The sequence below is a fragment of the Ptychodera flava genome, chromosome 20 (assembly GCF_041260155.1).
Source record: "Ptychodera flava strain L36383 chromosome 20, AS_Pfla_20210202, whole genome shotgun sequence".
In the NCBI taxonomy this organism is placed as follows: Eukaryota; Metazoa; Hemichordata; class Enteropneusta; family Ptychoderidae; genus Ptychodera; species Ptychodera flava.
The window spans coordinates 11,202-30,000 of NC_091947.1; the positions used below are offsets into that span (position 1 = coordinate 11,202).

Genomic DNA, 18,799 nt, shown 5'->3' on the forward strand with positions numbered 1-18,799 from the left:
CAGGTAAAATGCAGGACCAATGGTCCTTTGTGTTACCTGACTGGTCCTATACGTTACCTCAAGTGGTCCTATATGTTACCCAGACTGGTCCTCTATGTTACCTGAAGTGGTCCTCTATGTTACCCATAGACAATGCATGCTAAAGTCTTAAGCAGAACAGTGCCTTGCTAAAGTCTGTCCCGTTTGTTTATTTTTATAGCTTTCACTTTGGGCCGTCAATATAGTTTAGCCTATTAATTGGTCTTTCAAAATCAAGAAAAACTATGAAAATCAGATGATGTTAAGTATGACAAATAATGTCGTAAACTCATAGAAAAATAACGGTATTTTTCACTCAAAAGTCATAAGTACCGAACCGACATTAGTTTGTTTGTACCGCTCTTGTTTGTTTAATTGCTCAGCGTTGACTATGGCGATTGAGTGTAAGATATTAGGGATATTAGCCTTTCTGAAACTAGTTACTATTTTAAAATCGATGTACATTAAAGTGGTACAGTGAGCTCTTGAGTATTGCCATTGGAAACATATCTTTCTTCAGTCTAACACGATATTAACTATGCTTACTTTGAGGCACTACTGTTCGCTTATCTTTACAGCGTTGACTTCGGTTATTTTTTTATTGTAAAGCGGAGGTGTTCTTCTTTCCAAAACAGGTTGCACTTTTAAGATTGTAATATATTAAGTATATTTAATCGCCACGGTAAATATAAGTTAAAAACTGAAACTTTGCAATGAATGTCTACGGGTAACACAAGGGACCAGTGAAGTAACGTAGAGGACCACTCCAGGTAACATAGAGGACCACTCAATGTAAGTCTATGGGTAACGTAGAGGACCAGTTAGGTAACATAAAGGACCACTCCAGGTAACATAGAGGACCAAGTGGTCCTCTATGTTACCTGGAGTGGTCCTTTACGTTACCTCAAGTGGTCCTCTATGTTACCTGAAGTGGTCCTCTATGTTACCCATAGACAGTGCATGCTAAAATCTAAAGCAAAACAGTGCCTTGTTTGTGCCTCCCTTGTTTACTTATTTGCACAGTTATGACAATGGTTCTTCTATGTGGTATAGCAGAGATATTGGTTTGTTCAAAACAAGTATCGCCTATTAAATCAAGCGATGGTAAATGGGTCAAATAGTCAAGACTTTCTATGTCAATTGGAATACGCTCAGCATATTTTGCGTTGTTTATGGCAGTGTTGTTTGTTTATTTGTAGAGTTTTTTCTTTGATGTTCTAGTATATTATCAATTGATACTTATCTTTCTAAAAGTGGTTACTGCTTTGAAATCAATGCACCGGAAGTGGGTGCATTTAGCTCTTAAATATAGCATACCAAAACACTACTTTTTCATGCACTGATTCTGAGTCACCATTGGTTTAACTACATATTTTGTGACACTACTGTTTCCTTTGTTGTACAGTTTTTTATTCACATTTTCCGCAGGTTATAGCACAGCTATCGGCCTATTCAAAACAGGAAACATTTTGAAATCGGACTATTTTAAGTACGTATAAGATCGTTTCAAAACAAATAGAAGATTTTTGCAAGAAAAGTCGAAAAAACACGTTTTTTTCTGGGCTAAGTTCGAGACGCTGCTGTTTGTTTGTTTGTTTATTTCTGAATTTGACTCTCCGGTATGTTATTTGTGTGTTTACGGTCTTTGAAAAACAGTAAACATTTTTAAGATTAAGTCTTGTTAAGTCTGTCAAAGAGTGTGACAAACTTTACATGAAAAACGTCAGATTTTGGAACGTGATAACACTTATACCGTGTTGACTGTACTTTATTTTGACCACGCCCATTTGTTTGTTTTTGCATATTTTGTTTTGGTTCTTCAATATATTATAGCCCAGACATTTGTCTTTGTAAAACAGGAAACACTTAAGAAATTGAAACATAGTAAGTATGTCAACTAATGTTGCAAACTTTTGTTAAAAAACGAGATTTTTGCATTGACCGTCGAATACACTTTGTTTAGTCACCTTTCTTTAGACCACTCCTGTTTGTGTATTTGTGCATTTTTGACTTTGATATTTCAGCAAATTATAGACCCTTTTATTGCAATTCTAAAGCTGGTTACCAATTTTCAATTAACGTACATCCAGTTTAAACCCTAACCTCCTAAAGATAGCATACCCTGACCCATTTTGTGCTTCCTGAGGCTGTGTCACAACCGATTTTAGTAGAAACTTTGGCGACACCGCTGTTTGCTATTGTGTACAGTTTGGATCTCCTAATTTTAATATACTATAGCAGAGATGTTGGTCTTTGTAAAACAAGAACCATTTCTGAAATATATGTATGTTAAATGTTTCAAATACCGGTAAAATCTTTGGTTAAAATTCGAATTTTTTTTTATTTATCGGACTTTCTTTATGCCACGCCTGTTTGTTTACTTGTTTATTGGTGAGCTTGATTCTTTTGTATAGTAAAATATGATTAAATCCTTTGTAAAACTGAAAACACTTTTAAAATTGAATAACGTTAAGTGTGTCAAATGATGTTTCAAAACTTATATATGCAAAATACCTTGGTTATTGAATATGACCATTTCCACTGGACTTTGTTTGGGCCACGCCCATTTGTTTATTTTTACAGATTTGACTTTAAATCGTCAATATGTTATAGCAGAGATCTACGTCTTTCTAAAACAGGGTGTACTTATAAAATTGAACGACTTTAAATACGTAACTAATGGTCCGAAACTTACTTAAAAATCCCACATTTTTTCCCCATAGGATTACATGGCAAAAAATGGAAAAATTACTTTGACATTGCTCTGTTTGTTCCGCTCCAGTTTGTTTATTTCTTCATTTATAACCTTGAATCTTTGATATGTTATAGTAGAGATGTTTGCTTTTTCAAAACAGGTTGCACTTTGAAGATTGAACGCGATTTAGTAGGTTTTTGGTGGTCGTCCTCTAGCCTAAAACTTTCCTAAAACCCGACTTTTCGCCCCATAGGTTAACATAGGACGACAAAGAAAGAATCACAAGTGGGAGACATTGCATTGGTTGCAAGTAGGGTTTTTTACCCTTACCGTCCATAACTTATCTGAAAACCCGAACTTACTTGTAATCTGTTATAGGCTTTAGAAAAGAGAAGATAATAATCATAAAATCTAACACTTACCTAAAGTACATCATACTTACCTTTATTTCCTCACCAGGCTTTAGAAAAGAAGGATAAAAATCATAAATCTAACACTTACCCAAAGTACATCATACTTACCTTTATTTCCTCACCAGGCTTTAGAAAAGAGAGGATAAAAATCATAAAATCTAACACTTACCTAAAGTACATCATACTTACCTTTATTTCCTCACCATGCTTTAGAAAAGAGAGGATAAAATCATAAAATCTAATACTTACCTAAAGTACATATACTTACCTTTATTTCCTCACCACGCATTGCAAACTTTAAACGAGAATGTTCTTTCTTTTTGCAGCCGTTGAAATTTCCCTTGTTCGTTGATTACTGTGCATGTGTCAACAGATAGCCAATCCAAGTGCTGAGTTTTGAATATCTCCAGTTACTTAGAAAGCCACCTATTGGACAGCACCAATTTTTATTTATTTCAAAAAAATAACAACACTTTTGAAAGAAAACTTTTTAACTCAAGCAGTCCGTCTATATCTTCTTACTTATAACTTCTGGCTCTTTCTAATGGTGGTACGCACACGATCAATGATTTGCTTTTTTGTGAAGCCCTTCATTTCTTGATAAAACCCTGTGTTCACTTCGAGCTCACGCTGCACATCAGCCATCTTGATAACCCCTAATACGATCTCTCTGTGAAAGGTTTCTTCTATCAGCTTTCTCTGTAATGGGTTAAAAGCTCGTCTGCTTTTCTTCGAAGCCTGAGTGGTAACAGCAAGTAAAATAAGTAAGACAGTTATCACACACACACACACACACACACACACACACACACACACACACAAAACAAACAAACACACACACACATATACTTATATACATAATATATATATATATATATATATATATATATATATATATATTAGCTATATATATATATATATGTTCACAAATATGTAAAAAGTACACTTACCTGACTTGCTTGACTGCAGATGCTCTGCTCGTCGCTTTCACTATCAAGGTGAATTCTTCTCTTCCTGGAACTTGCTTGCTCTGAGCCTCTGGCATCTTGTCACCGGCAGTGGTCACCGACTCACTCCTCTCTCCTTGAACTCGGACGCTCTGAGACTCTGACATCTTGTCACCGGCAGTGGTCACCGACTCACTCCTCTCTCTTTGAACTTGGACGCTCTGAGACTCTGGCATCTTGTCACCGGCAGTGGTCACCGACTCACTCCTCTCTCCTTGAACTTGGACACTCTGAGACTCTGGCATCTCGTCACCGGCAGTGGTCACCGACTCACTCCTCTCTCCTTGAACTTGGACTCTCTGAGACTCTGGCATCTCGGCACCGGCAGTGGTCACCGACTCACTCCTCTCTCCTTGAACTTGGACTCTCTGAGACTCTGGCATCTCGGCACCGGCAGTGGTCACCGACTCACTCCTCTCTCCTTGAACTTGGACGCTCTGAGACTCTGGCATCTTGTCACCGGTAGTGGTCACCGACTCACTCCTCTCTCCTTGAACTTGGACGCTCTGAGCCTCTGGCATCTCGGCACCGGCAGTGGTCACTGACTCACTCCTCTCTCCTTGAACTTGGACGCTCTGAGACTCTGGCATCTTGTCACCGGTAGTGGTCACCGACTCACTCCTCTCTCCTTGAACTTGGACACTCTGAGACTCTGGCATCTTGTCGCCGTCAGTGGTCACCGACTCACTCCTCTCTCCTTGAACTTGGACGCTCTGAGACTCTGGCATCTCGGCACCGGCAGTGGTCACCGACTCACTCCTCTCTCCTTGAACTTGGACACTCTGAGACTCTGGCATCTCGTCACCGGCAGTGGTCACCGACTCACTCCTCTCTCCTTGAACTTGGACGCTCTGAGACTCTGGCATCTTGTCACCGTCAGTGGTCACCGACTCACTCCTCTCTCCTTGAACTTGGACGCTCTGAGACTCTGGCATCTGTTGTCTTTCATCATCTCCTACTGCAGGCTGTATGATGTTATCCTCCTTGCCGGCGTCAATACTGCCACAAGCAGTATTGTTCTGCTCGTCTTCCTGTATGTCTTCCGACAAGTCCAGCATGTGTATATCCTCGTCGCTTGACTCTTCGTTGGGATCGACGTAGGGCCTAATAATAAAATGAGGAAAATGAGGATTTGGCACATGTTTGATGCTTGCAGGAATAACGCTTGCTACTGTACTGATCGAGTCTGCAGCTTCGATGTCCTGTCGTGAGAAAGTTGAGCTAGGCATCTTTTTTAGCGCCAACTGCCTTTTTTTGTCGGCTAGTTTCTCTTTGGCTACTAGTTCTGCCCTGAGCTCTTTTGTTGCCGAAGCGACTTGCGCTGACTCTTTCACCCCTTTAGTCAGGGCATAGTATGCGCGTTGCGTTTTTTCACTGTGAGACATATGGCTGGCCAGAGGCTGTGCCATATCAGGCCTGCCTTCAAGGACGTGGGTGACGGTAGACTTTCTGACAATAGTTGTTGAAAGCTCTTTCTCGCTGATACCAGCGGTACGCCAGGCAGCCTTTAGTACTTTTGCAAAGGTACTAGAGTCATGGGGAAAGCCAGTATACAACCTCAATAGAGGGCTGTCCGGACTGTTCCCACCTGGGCTGCGGGGCAGTATCTTGTTAACATAGATAGAGAGCTGTTTATGGAGAGTGGTAGAAATTACCACTCTTGCCGGCCCAGCACTATCAGATGTTTTGTGGTGGCCCACAGTCATGACGTAATCGCCGTCAATGTTGGCTGCTCTGCGAAAGTCACCGACGGTCATATTTACATATGTGCCAGTCCTCTGCGCATTATCTAAAACTATTTGCAGCATTAAGTGGCTGTTTAAAATTCCAAATGTTGCCTTTGGAATGCAGGCGGTGCCCTCATCTGTGTCGTAGTGTACCAGCAGCTTGTTGGCTGTGGTTGCCATCTTACATGTTTCGTACGCCAGAAATTCAGCAGGTGTCAACAGCTTATGCTGTTGCTCCTCCTGAAAAATGGAGAGGCGGCGTCTTGCAGCTTTTTTTAGGGCCCCCGCCCATCGTTTACACTGTTGCATCATGATGGTAGAGTTTTTCAGCAGGCCCTGGTGCTCAGCAAGCATGAACTGGTAAAATGTTGCGAGAGAATATAAATATGAACGGAGGGATGTCGCCTCGAGTGTCTCTGATTTGTTTTCAAAGAAAGCTCTGACATTTGCTCTGTCGTCGAGGCGACTCACCCCTCCTACATATTTAGCTACCGTAGCAGCCTGACTGCTATGCTGCTTGGCAGTTTTCTCGTTTTTCTTTCCCCCATCAATCCCCATCAGCCATACCTTAAACCCAGTAAACAGTTGTTTGCCTGAAGTACTGGGTACCGTCGCTACATTTCGAATTTCCTCCACTCTTGTCTCAGTTGTTTGCCCCTCCTCAGTGTTAGGAGTGCCTCCCACATCTGCTGCCATTGCAGTTTCTCTTTCCCCTGTCTGAGAACAAGCCCTTGCTTGCATTAACAGGGAAGACTCCTGCTTGGCATCGCGGGCAGCCTTCCCGAGGTAGTTTTGATATCTTGAACTGGTGCTGTCTAGCCCGTGTACATTGGTCAGGTGGTGGTCCAGCCTTTTGACTTTTGAAAAACAAAAGTCAAACGGGCAAACTTTGTACAACCTGCCCGACCCTGGACTCTGCCCTAAAGAGGCACTACGTTCTTTTGATTGATTTTTTTGAACAAATCATATTTGTTCCTTGCGGCAGCATCGGTTAACTTGTGCCATTGCACATAGTGCCTCTTTAGGTTAAACACTGTCAACTTACAATCAGGGCAGATCAGTTTGTTTTCTTTTTCCCTTGGTGGTTTTTGGGATACCTCTTTTTCGTTTTGCTGTTTTGCAAACTTGTCTTACTTTGGAATGAGTTGGCCTGGACTGAGGTGAGTTCCCAACGTTAGTTTGGGTGTTATCAGTCTTGTCAGTTTGACTACCCTCAGTCCCTTGACCCTGGGAAACAGGGTGCCTGGACTGAGGTGAGTCCCCAACGTTAGTTTGGGTGTTATCAGTCTTGTCAGTTTGACTACCCTCAGTCCCCTGACCCTGGGAAACAGGGTGCCTGGACTGAGGTGAGTCCCCAACGTTAGTTTGGGTGTTATCAGTCTTGTCAGTTTGACTACCCTCAGTCCCCTGACCCTGGGAAACAGGGTGCCTGGACTGAGGGAGTCCCCGACGTTAGTTTGGGTGTTATCAGTCTTGTCAGTTTGACTACCCTCAGTCCCTTGACCCTGGTACACAGGGTGCCTGGACTGAGGTGAGTCCCCGACGTTAGTTTGGGTGTTATCAGTCTTGTCAGTTTGACTACCCTCAGTCCCCTGACCCTGGTACACAGGGTGCCTGGACTGAGGTGAGTCCTCAACGTTAGTTTGGGTGTTATCAGTCTTGTCAGTTTGACTACCCTCAGTCCCCTGACCCTGGGAAACAGGGTGCCTGGACTGAGGTGAGTCCCCAACGTTAGTTTGGGTGTTATCAGTCTTGTCAGTTTGACTACCCTCAGTCCCCTGACCCTGGTACACAGGGTGCCCGGACTGAGGTTCGTCATTTCCAGAGCGTTTTTTCTCTTTTGGTATAAAAAAACCATAACCTTCTTCTTCACTCCCGAAACTTTCATCGGAGGATGAAGGAACATAGCTAGAATCTAACACAGAGTCATCAAAAGACTCATTACTGTCAGAAGAGAACAAATCAGGGCTCTCAGACATGCTTGATCGTTGGTCGTATAAGCAAAATGTGAGCTAAAAAAAGTTGGATTATTATTGGAGGTGAGATATACCGAACTTGTGCTGAGAAGACAGTTGGATTATTATTGGAGGTGAGATATACCGAACTTGTGCTGAGAAGACAGTTAAAGGTTAGGGAGCATAACCACCATCTTAGGTACAAGATGGCGGCTATTGAAAGCGCCTGTATATATGCGGTAATATTACAACTTTTATAAGGGTTACAGAAACCCCCACGATGCATTGCGATTACAAATTTGATATTTGCAGGCGTATTTGTGAGTCATTGTCAAAATTAACGATGGCAACTCTTTTATCTTAATATTTTCAAACATTCTATGAAGTTAAATTTTAAAATTTCACTTAATTTCAATTGTTTCCTTGAATTTTGGCTTTTTGCATATCATTAGTTCACAAAAATAGAGCCGAGCGCCATGCTCCCATTGAAACAGTGCTTTGCTTGTACCACGCCTGTTTCTTTGTTTATAAAGATACAAACTTAGTTCTTCAATATATTATAGCAGAGAAGTAGGCCTTTGCAAAACAGGTTGCATTTTGAAGACCAGGTAATAATAAGTATGTTTGTTTACGTTTTAAAGTTACATGAAAATCCCGACTTTTCGCCCCATAGCATAACATAGGATTAAAAAAAGATCACAAGCGGGGTGACATTGCATTGGTTGCAAGTAGATTTTTTACTCCTTCCGTTATAGCAGGACAGCGAAACTTTTATGACTATATGACAGATTACTAATCTTGAAAATTGATAAAAGTCCGACGCAAAAAGGTCAAAGGTCAAGGTCATACCTGGTTGACCCGACATTTATATATAGTAATGTCGGACTTATACAAAATCTTCGAATATCTAGTTTTTTGCACTTGTATACTTTAAATTACATATAGATGAGCAAATCCTGTCATTTACAGCACTCTCCCATTATTTGAAATGAAAATATGAAGTGTTTGTAATAGTCGCAAATTTTCCGATTTTTGCTCTATAGGTTAACATAAGATAAAAACGAAAGAATCACAAGTGGGATGACATGGCATTGGTTGCAAGTAGATTTTTTACCTTTCCCGTTATAGCAGGACATCGAAACTTTTATGACTATATGACAGAATACTAATCTTGAAAATTGATAAAAGTCCGACGCAAAAAGGTCAAAGGTCAAGGTCTTACCGGGTTGACCCGACATTTATATATAGTAATGTCGGACTTATATAAAATCTTCGAATATCTAGTTTTTTGCACTTGTATACTTTAAATTACATATAGATGAGCAAATCCTGTCATTTACAGCACTCTCCCATTATTTGAAATGAAAATATGAAGTGTTTGTAATAGTCGCAAATTTTCCGATTTTTGCTCCATAGGTTAACATAAGATAAAAAGGAAAGAATCACAAGCGGGAGACATGGCATTGGTTGCAAGTAGATTTTTTACCCTTACCGTTATAGCAGGACAGCGAAACTTTTATGACTATATGACAGAATACTAATCTTGAAAATTGATAAAAGTCCGACGCAAAAAGGTCAAAGGTCAAGGTCATAACTTGTTGACCCGACATTTTATATATAGTAATGTCGGACTTATATAAAATCTTCGAATATCTAGTTTTTTGCACTTGCATACTTTAAATTACATATAGATGAGCAAATCCTGTCATTTACAGCACTCTCCCATTATTTGAAATGAAAATATGAAGTGTTTGTAATAGTCGCAAATTTTCCGATTTTTGCTCTATAGGTTAACATAAGATAAAAACGAAAGAATCACAAGTGGGAGACCTTGCATTGGTTGCAAGTAGGTTTTTTACCCTTACCGTTATAGCAGGACAGCAAAATTTTTATGACTGTATGACAGAATACTAATCTTGAAAATTGATAAAAGTCCGACGCAAAAAGGTCAAAGGTCAAGGTCATACCTGGTTGACCCGAGGTTATCTGAAAACCCGAACTTACTTGTTATCTGTTATAGGTTTCAGAAAAGAGAGGATAAAAATCATAAAATCTAATACTTACCTAAAGTACATACACTTACCTTTATTTCCTCACAACGCATTGCAAACTTTAAACGAGAATGTCCTTTCTTTTTGCAGCCGTTGAACTTTCCCTTGTTCGTTGATTACTGTGCATGTGTCAACAGATAGCCAATCCAAGTGCTGAGTTTCGAATATCTCCAGTTACTTAGAAAGGCCACCTATTGGACAGCACCAATTTTTATTGATTTCGAAAACATAACAAAACTTTTGAAAGAAAGATCTTTAACTCAAACAATATCTTTTTTTTTCTGTATACGTCTACTTATTCTTTCTGTGTCTCTTAACACACACATAGTTATATGCATAATATATGTGTGTGTGTGTGTGTGTAAATATCTATTCTTCTCTTTCTTAAAAGTTGGATGCTCTGAGCCTCTGGCATCTCGGCACCCGGAAAAGGTCATCAACTCAATTCTCTCTCCCTTGGAACTTGGTCGCTTTGACCAAGAGAGAGAGGTTAAAGAGTTTAAACCCATTATTTTAGGTAGAAGATGACAATTATAGAAAGCGCCTATATATATTCGGTAATATTACAACGTTTATAAGGGTTACAGAAACCCCCACGATGCATTGCGATTACAAATATGATATTTGCAGGCGTACTTGTGAGTCATTGTCAAAATTAACGATGGCAACCATTTTATTTTAATATTTACAAACATTATATGAAGTTAAATTTTAAAATTTCACTTAATTTCAATTGTTTCCTTGAATTTTGGCTTTTTGCATATCATTAGTTCACAAAAATAGAGCCGAGCGCCATGCTCCCATTGAAACAGTGCTTTGCTTGTGCCACGCCTGTTTCTTTGTTTATAAAGATACAAACTTAGTTCTTCAATATATTATAGCAGAGAAGTAGGCCTTTGCAAAACAGGTTGCATTTTGAAGACCAGGTAATAATAAGTATGTTTGTTTACGTTTTAAAGTTACATGAAAATCCCGACTTTTCGCCCCATAGCATAACATAGGATTAAAAAAAGATCACAAGCGGGGTGACATTGCATTGGTTGCAAGTAGATTTTTACTCTTTCCGTTATAGCAGGACAGCGAAACTTTTATGACTATATGACAGATTACTAATCTTGAAAATTGATAAAAGTCCGACGCAAAAAGGTCAAAGGTCAAGGCCATACCTGGTTGACCCGACATTAATATATAGTAATGTCGGACTTATACAAAATCTTCGAATCTCTGATTTTTTGCACTTGTATACTTTAAATTACATGTAGATGAGCAAATCCTGTCATTTACAGCACTCTCACATTATTTTAAATGAAAATATGAAGTGTTTGTAATAGTCGCAAATTTACGGATTTTTGCTCCATAGGTTAACATAGGATAAAAACGAAAGAATCACCTAACTTGCATAATGACACTAACCTTTCTGGCAAGGTTTAAAATTCGGCATTGTTTTTCATGTTAGGGATACGACAAAGCTATAAAACTTACACTCAAGTTATATAATGATATTATAAACCCCAGGAAAAAAAATAAAGGTCAAAGGTCAAAGTTCATAAAGTCTATCATATATGTGACTTTGGAAAGATTTTATAGTGCCTTAAAGTTCAATTTCTGATTTTATCCACCAATATGACCTTTCAAACGTCTAAACTTACATTTCCTGCTATTTTCAGATATATCCCATAATATTAAGTGGAAACACCAAACCCTTAAGTTTCGATGGTAAAGCCACTTTCATTAAAATTTCGGTATTGTGTTGAGTTTATGCCTGCAGTTTACAAACGTGATGATTATCGCAACAAAACTTCTACATGTAAAAGTCAAATATATTACACATGTTGTATAAACAAATCTATGCCAAAGGTCAAAGGTCAATAAAACTGCCATTCGTTAAACATTCAAATTTACCTACGTACAGAACTTATATTTTGCTATCGATTTTTGTATTTTTTTCACCTAAATCTATTTAAACATATTCATATAAAGACACTGCACAAGTTACAACTCATTCCCATCATGCAAAATTAAATGGCTGTCGCTTAAATTTAGGTGTGTTAAAACTTGGTTTTCGCATTTGACCACATGTAGGCCATTTCCACAAGACTTTGTTTATGCCATGCCCATTTGTTTATTTTTGCATATTTTGTTTTGGTTCTTCAATATATTATGGCCAAGACATTTGACTTTGCAAAACAGGAAACACTTGAAAAATTAAAGCATGATAAGTATGTCAATTAGTGTTGCAAACTTTGGTTAAAAAAGCGAGATTTTGCGTTGACCGTAGAATACACTTTGTTTACTCGCCTTTCTTTAGACCACTCCTGTTTGTTTTTTTGTTTGTTGGTGAGCTTGAATCTTATGTAGAGTAAGGTATAGATCACATCATTTGTAAAACTGAAAACACTTTTAAAATTGGACAATGTTAAGTGTGTCAAATGATTTTTCAAACTTATATGTGCAAAATTCCTTGGTTATTGAATATGACCATTTCCACTGGACTTTGTTTGGGCCACGCCCATTTGTTTATTTTACATATTTGACTTTAAATCGTCAATATGTTATAGCAGAGATCTACGTCTTTCTAAAACAGGGTGCACTTATAGTAGCTTAAACATAGTTATTAATTAGAGAAAAACAAAGAAAAGTTAAGTGTTGTGGCGGCCATATTGGATTTATGCAATGAGGAATATTTCTATGACGACAAAATATGTCCATCAACATCCAAAACGAGGTAAACAAGCTAAAAAAACTGTATCAAAATTATGTTTAGCCACATATTTTAAGTAGTAACCATCTATCAGCTACAATTTTATACCCATGAGCCCCTTTACATTTATGCAAATTAGGCACTGTTGCATCCCTTAGATTTTATTATACTTTTAGTATGTTATTTCTAAGACCTTTCCAAAATGCATAGTGAAGAAATAATTTCTGTTGCAATTAGTCCTAGGTTGACCCCTTTTTTGGCTTAGATTGACTGGACCATATCGTATCATATCAAAAAAGGCTCTTACAGATGCAAATGTATCCTGGGTAAGAGAAGAAAGACAAAACTGTAGTAAGAGTTCTAATATTGCTTTTTATATATAGGCTCGTTTTGAAACCGCCATCTTGCGATTGCATATTAAAATATATGACAGTTTGCTTGTACACAACCTTAAATACACATCAAACATTACCTGTAACTAAAAGTACTAAAGCTACTATTTCTTACGTTTTTTTTATCTTTCTCAATCTTTATTGAATTTTACAGCTTGCTATAAAATCTTATAATGTTCATGTTCTTTTGATGTTCATGTTATAACATATCTTATAATTTTGCATTTGTATTCTGTATGTCATTCAAGCGTTGTGAACCAAAATGGGAGACTTTCCTGTCGGAATGATTCATGTAGACGTGGAAGACTTGGCAAATGTACTGGAATTCATCCAGACTATTGATGGAGATGTTTTGGAAATGAACTCAGTTATTCTGTTTTTCAACATGGAGACATTTGCTGAAGTATTATATTGGTCATGGCACAATGGTATAGACTTTCATGCCTATTTAGTGTTTCCGGGTAGGTGATATTTTACTGGTTTGAAACATTTGAGTTTGTATTGTTTTGTATTATTCTAATGTATGTATGTATGTATGTATGTATGTATGTATGTATGTATGTATGTATGTATGTATGTATGTATGTATGTATGTATGTATGTATGTATGTATGTATGTATTGTGGTTAATATATTTGTATTTATGATTTCCCACAGATTTCTATGACTGACCAGGAACCAGTTACTGTGGCCCTCGGAAAAACAACTGTTTAAGACCAGCGTTGACTTTGATTATTTTGTATTTTGTATTTTTAAATTTAATGTAGTGTTATAATTGTTCTGTCTAAATCAATAAAAATTATGAAAATAAATGACGTAAAGTGTGTCAAACAATATCGTAAACTCATACAGAAAAGGTGTTGTATTTTCACATGAAACAATAAGTACCATGCGGACATTACTTTGTACCGCTGTTGTTTGTTTATTTGCGCAGCAGTGTGTGTGTGCGTATGTATGTATGAATGTATGTATGTATGTAGGTATGTATGTATGTGTGTCTATGTATGTATGTATGTATGTATGTATGTATGTATGTATGTATGTATGTATGTATGTATGTATGTATGTATGTATGTATGTATGTATGTATGTATGTATGTATGTATGTATGTATGTATGTATGTATGTATGTATGTATGTATGTATGTATGTATGTATGTCTGTTGTGTCTGTCTGTCTGTCTGTCTGTCTGTCTGTCTGTCTGTCTGTCTGTCTGTATGTATGTATGTATGTATGTATGTATGTATGTATGTATGTATGTATGTATGTAGTATGTATGTATGTATGTATGTATGTATGTGTGTGTGTGTATGTATGTATGTATGTATGTATGTATGTATGTATGTATGTATGTATGTATGTATGTATGTATGTATGTATGTATGTATGTATGTATGTATGTATGTATGTATGTATGTATGTATGTATGTATGTATGTATGTATGTATGTATGTATGTATGTATGTATGTATGTATGTATGTATGTAGATATGTATGTATGTATGTATGTATGTATGTATGTATGTATGTATGTATGTATGTATGTATGTATGTATGTATGTATGTATGTGTGTGTGTATGTATGTATGTAGTTTTTCATGTTAGCGTTATACCAAAGCTTCAAAACTTTCACTAAAAATATAAAAAAATTCTACCGACCTTACCAAAAAAAATTGAGGTCAAAGGTCAAAGGTCAACAAGTCTAGCATACATGTGACTTTGCGAGGACTTTATAGTACCTTAATGTTCAAGTTCGAATTTTTTCCACCAATATGACCTTCCGGACGTCTAAACTTACATTTCCTATCATTTTCAGATATATCCCATAATATTAAGTGGAAACACCTAACCCTTAATTTTCGAAGGTAAAGGGACTTTCATTGAAATTTCGGTATAGTGTTGAGTTTATGGCTGCAAAAAATCAAATAAGAGTAGTATCGCAACAAAACTTGTATACATAGTAGCCAGATTAATTACAAATGAGATATTAAAAAATCTGGGTCAAAGGTCAAAGGTCAATGAAACTTCCATACGTGAAACATGCAAGTATTTCTACGTGTAGAACTTATATTTTACTATCGATTTTTAGATTTATTTCACATAAATCTAATTTATCATATTCATATAAAGCCACTGCACAAGTTAGAACTCATTCCCATCATGCAAAGTTAAAATGGCTGTCGCTTGAACTTAGGTATGTGAAAACATGCCCGAATTTGATAGTGTGATTTGACTACCTGTTAGGGTTAGGTTCACAGTTCACGTGAACGATAAGATATTTCAATGAAAAGTAACAAAATGACAACTTAGTAATTGTTGTTTACAATATGCAAATTTGGAGGTCAAAGGTCAAATATCAAAAAAAGTACAGAACACGGAACTTTGTCAAATTAGTACTACGAAACTTACATTTGTACATCGATTTTAGTCAAAATTTTAATCTTCGTCTCAAAATTGTATCAATTGAAGTTCACTGAGCAAATTTTGAGTTATTCCCGTCATGCAAAGTTGATTTTCAGAACCTTGAATTTTGGTGTCCTAACAAGTGCACGAATTTTCATTTGCAATGAATGTCTATGGGTACACAAGGGACCAGTGAAGTAACGTAGAGGACCACTCCAGGTAACATAGAGGACCACTCAATGTAAGTCTATGGGTAACATAGAGGACCAGTTAGGTAACATAGAGGACCACTCCAGGTAACATAGAGGACCAAGTGGTCCTCTATGTTACCTGGAGTGGTCCTTTACGTTACCTCAAGTGGTCCTCTATGTTACCTGAAGTGGTCCTCTATGTTACCCATAGACTTACATTGAGTGGTCCTTTATGTTACCTGAAGTGGTCCTCTATGTTACCCATAGACATTGCATGCTAAAATCTGAAGCAAAACAGTGCCTTGTTTGTGCCTCCCTTGTTTACTTATTTGCACAGTTATGACAACGGTTCTTCTATGTGATATAGCAGAGATATTGGTTTGTTCAAAACAAGTATCGCTCATTAAATCAAGCGATGGTAAATGGGTCAAATAGTCAAGACTTTCTATGTCAATTGGAATACGCTCAGCATATTTTGCGTTGTTTATGGCAGTGTTGTTTGTTTTATTTGTTGAGTTTTGTCTTTGATGTTCTAGTATATTATCAAATTGATACTTATCTTTCTAAAAGTGGTTACTGCTTTGAAATCATTGCACCGGAAGTGGGTGCATTTAGCTCCTAAATATAGAATACCCAACACTACTTTTTCATGCATTGAGTCTAAGTCACCATTGTTTTAACTACTTATTTTGTGACACAACTGTTTCCTTTGTTGTACAGTTTTTTATTCATATTTTCTGCAGGTTATAGCACGTTTATTGGGCTATTCAAAACAGGAAACATTTTTGAAATCGGACTATTTTAAGTACGTATAAGATCGTTTCAAAAGAAATAGAAGATTTTTGCAAGAAAAGTCGAAAAAACACGTTTTCTTGGCTAAGTTTGAGACGCTGCTGTTTGTTTGTTTGTTTATTTCTGAATTTGACTCTCGGGTATGTTATTTGTGTGTTTACGGTCTTTTGAAAATAGTAAACATTTTTAAGATTAATACATGTTAAGTTTGTCAAACAGTGTGACAAACTTTACATGAAAACGTCAGCTTTTGGAACGTGATGACACTTAAACCGTGTTGACTGCACTTTGTTTGGACCACGCCCATTTGTTTGTTTTTGCATATTTTATTTTGGTTCTTCAATATTTTATAGCCAAGACATTTGTCTTTGTAAAACAGGAAACACTTAAGAAATTGAAGCATAGTAAATATGTCAACTAATGTTGCAAACTTTTGTTCAAAAAACCAGATTTTTGCATTGACCGTAGAATACACTTTGTTTAGTCACCTTTCTTTAGACCACTCCTGTTTGTGTATTTGTGCAGTTTTGACTTTGATATCTCAGCAAATTATAGACCCTTCTATTGCAATTCTTAAGCTGGTTACCAATTTTCAATTAACGTACATCCAGTTTTAACCCTCACCTCCTAAAGATAGCATACCCTGACCCATTTTTTGCTTCCTGAGGCTGAGTCACAACCGATTTTAGTAGAAACTTTGCGACACCGCTGTTTGCTATTGTGTACAGTTTGCATCTCGTAATTTTAACATGCTATAGCAGAGATGTTGGTCTTTGTGAAACAAAAACCACGTTTGAAATATTTTTATGTTAAGTGTTTCAAATACCGGTACAAACTTTGGTTAAGATTCGACTTTTTTTGTTTATCTGACTTTGTTTATGCCACGCCTGTTTGTTTACTTGTTTATTAGTGAGCTTGAAAATTATTTACAATAAAGTACGGATAAAATCCTTTGTAAAACTGAAAACACATTTAAAATTGGACAATGTTAAGTGTGTCAAATGATTTTTCAAACTTTATATACAAAATACCTTATTTATTGCATTGGACCACATGTAGCCCATTTCCATTGGACTTTGTTTGTGCCACGCCCATTTGTTTATTTTTACAGATTTGACTTTAAATCGTCAATATGTTATAACAGAGATCTTGGTCTATACAAAAAAGGGTGCACTTATAAAATTGAACCACTTTAAGTACGTAAATAATGGTCCCAAACTTATCTAAAAATCCGACATTTTTCCCCCATAGGATTACATGGCAAAAAAATGGAAAAATTACTTGGACATTGCTTTGTTTGTTCCCCTTTAGTATGTTTATTTGTTTATTTATAACCCTGAATCTTTCATATGTTATAGTAAAGATGTCGGTCTTTATAAAACAGGTTGCACTTTGAAGATTGAACGCCATTTAGTAGGTTTTTGGTGGTCGTCCTCTAGCCTTAAACTTTCCTAAAACCCGACTTTTCGGCCCATAGGTCAACATAGGATAAAAACGAAAGAATCACAAGTGGGGTGACATAGCATTGGTTGCAAGTAGATTTTTTACCCTTCCCGTTATAGCAGGACATCGAAACTTTCATGACAAGTTGAGAGAATACAGATCTTGATAATTAATAAAAGTCCGACGCAAAAAGGTCAAAGTTCAAGGTCATACCAGGTTGACCCGACAAAAAATATAGTAATGTCGGACTTATACAAAATCTTCGAATTTCTAGATTTTTGCACTTGTATTCTTTAAATTACATAGAGATGAGCAGATCCTGTCATTTTCAGCACTCTCCCATCATTTAAAGTGAAAATATGAAGTGTTTGTAATAGTCGCAAACTTAGCTAAAATCCGACATTTTTATCCCGTAGGTTAACACGGCGAAAAAACGAGAAAATCGCTTTGACAGTGCTTTGTTTGTTCAACTGCTGTTTATTTGTTTGTACAACTATAACCTCAGTTCTTCAATATGTTGAGGCAGAGATGTTGGCCTTGTCATAACATGTTGAAATTTGAAGATCGAAGTCTATTTAGTGTGTTTGTAGTGGTCGCAAATTTACCTATATTTGTTCCATAGGTTAACATAGGATAAAAACGAAAGAATCACCTAATTTGCATAATAACCCTAACCTCTTTGGCAAAAATTTAATTTGGCCTAGTTTTTCATGTTAGCGTTATGCCAAAGCTTCAAAACTTTCACTAAAAATATAAAAAAATTCTACCGACCTTACCAAAAAAAATGGAGGTCAAAGGTCAAAGGTCAACAAGTCTAGCATACATGTGACTTTGCGAGGACTTTATAGTACCTTAATGTTCAAGTTCGAACTTTTTCCACCAATATGACCTTCCGGACGTCTAAACTTACATTTCCTGTCATTTTCAGATATATCCCATAATATTAAGTGGAAACACCTAACCCTTAATTTTCGAAGGTAAAGGGACTTTCATTGAAATTTCGGTATAGTG

At 37.0% G+C, this 18,799-nt stretch overlaps 1 protein-coding gene across 1 annotated transcript in view; it reads left to right on the forward strand.

Moving 5' to 3' along the window:
* The first annotated feature begins 13,221 nt into the window (after positions 1-13,221).
* Positions 13,222-18,799, forward strand: part of LOC139120509 (transient receptor potential cation channel subfamily M member 2-like) — a 32,901-nt gene continuing 27,323 nt past the window's right edge. Inside the window, exon 1 of the mRNA XM_070684971.1 lies at positions 13,222-13,362. Coding sequence (XP_070541072.1) covers positions 13,222-13,362 — 141 coding nt within the window. The remainder of the gene's footprint in view (positions 13,363-18,799) is intronic.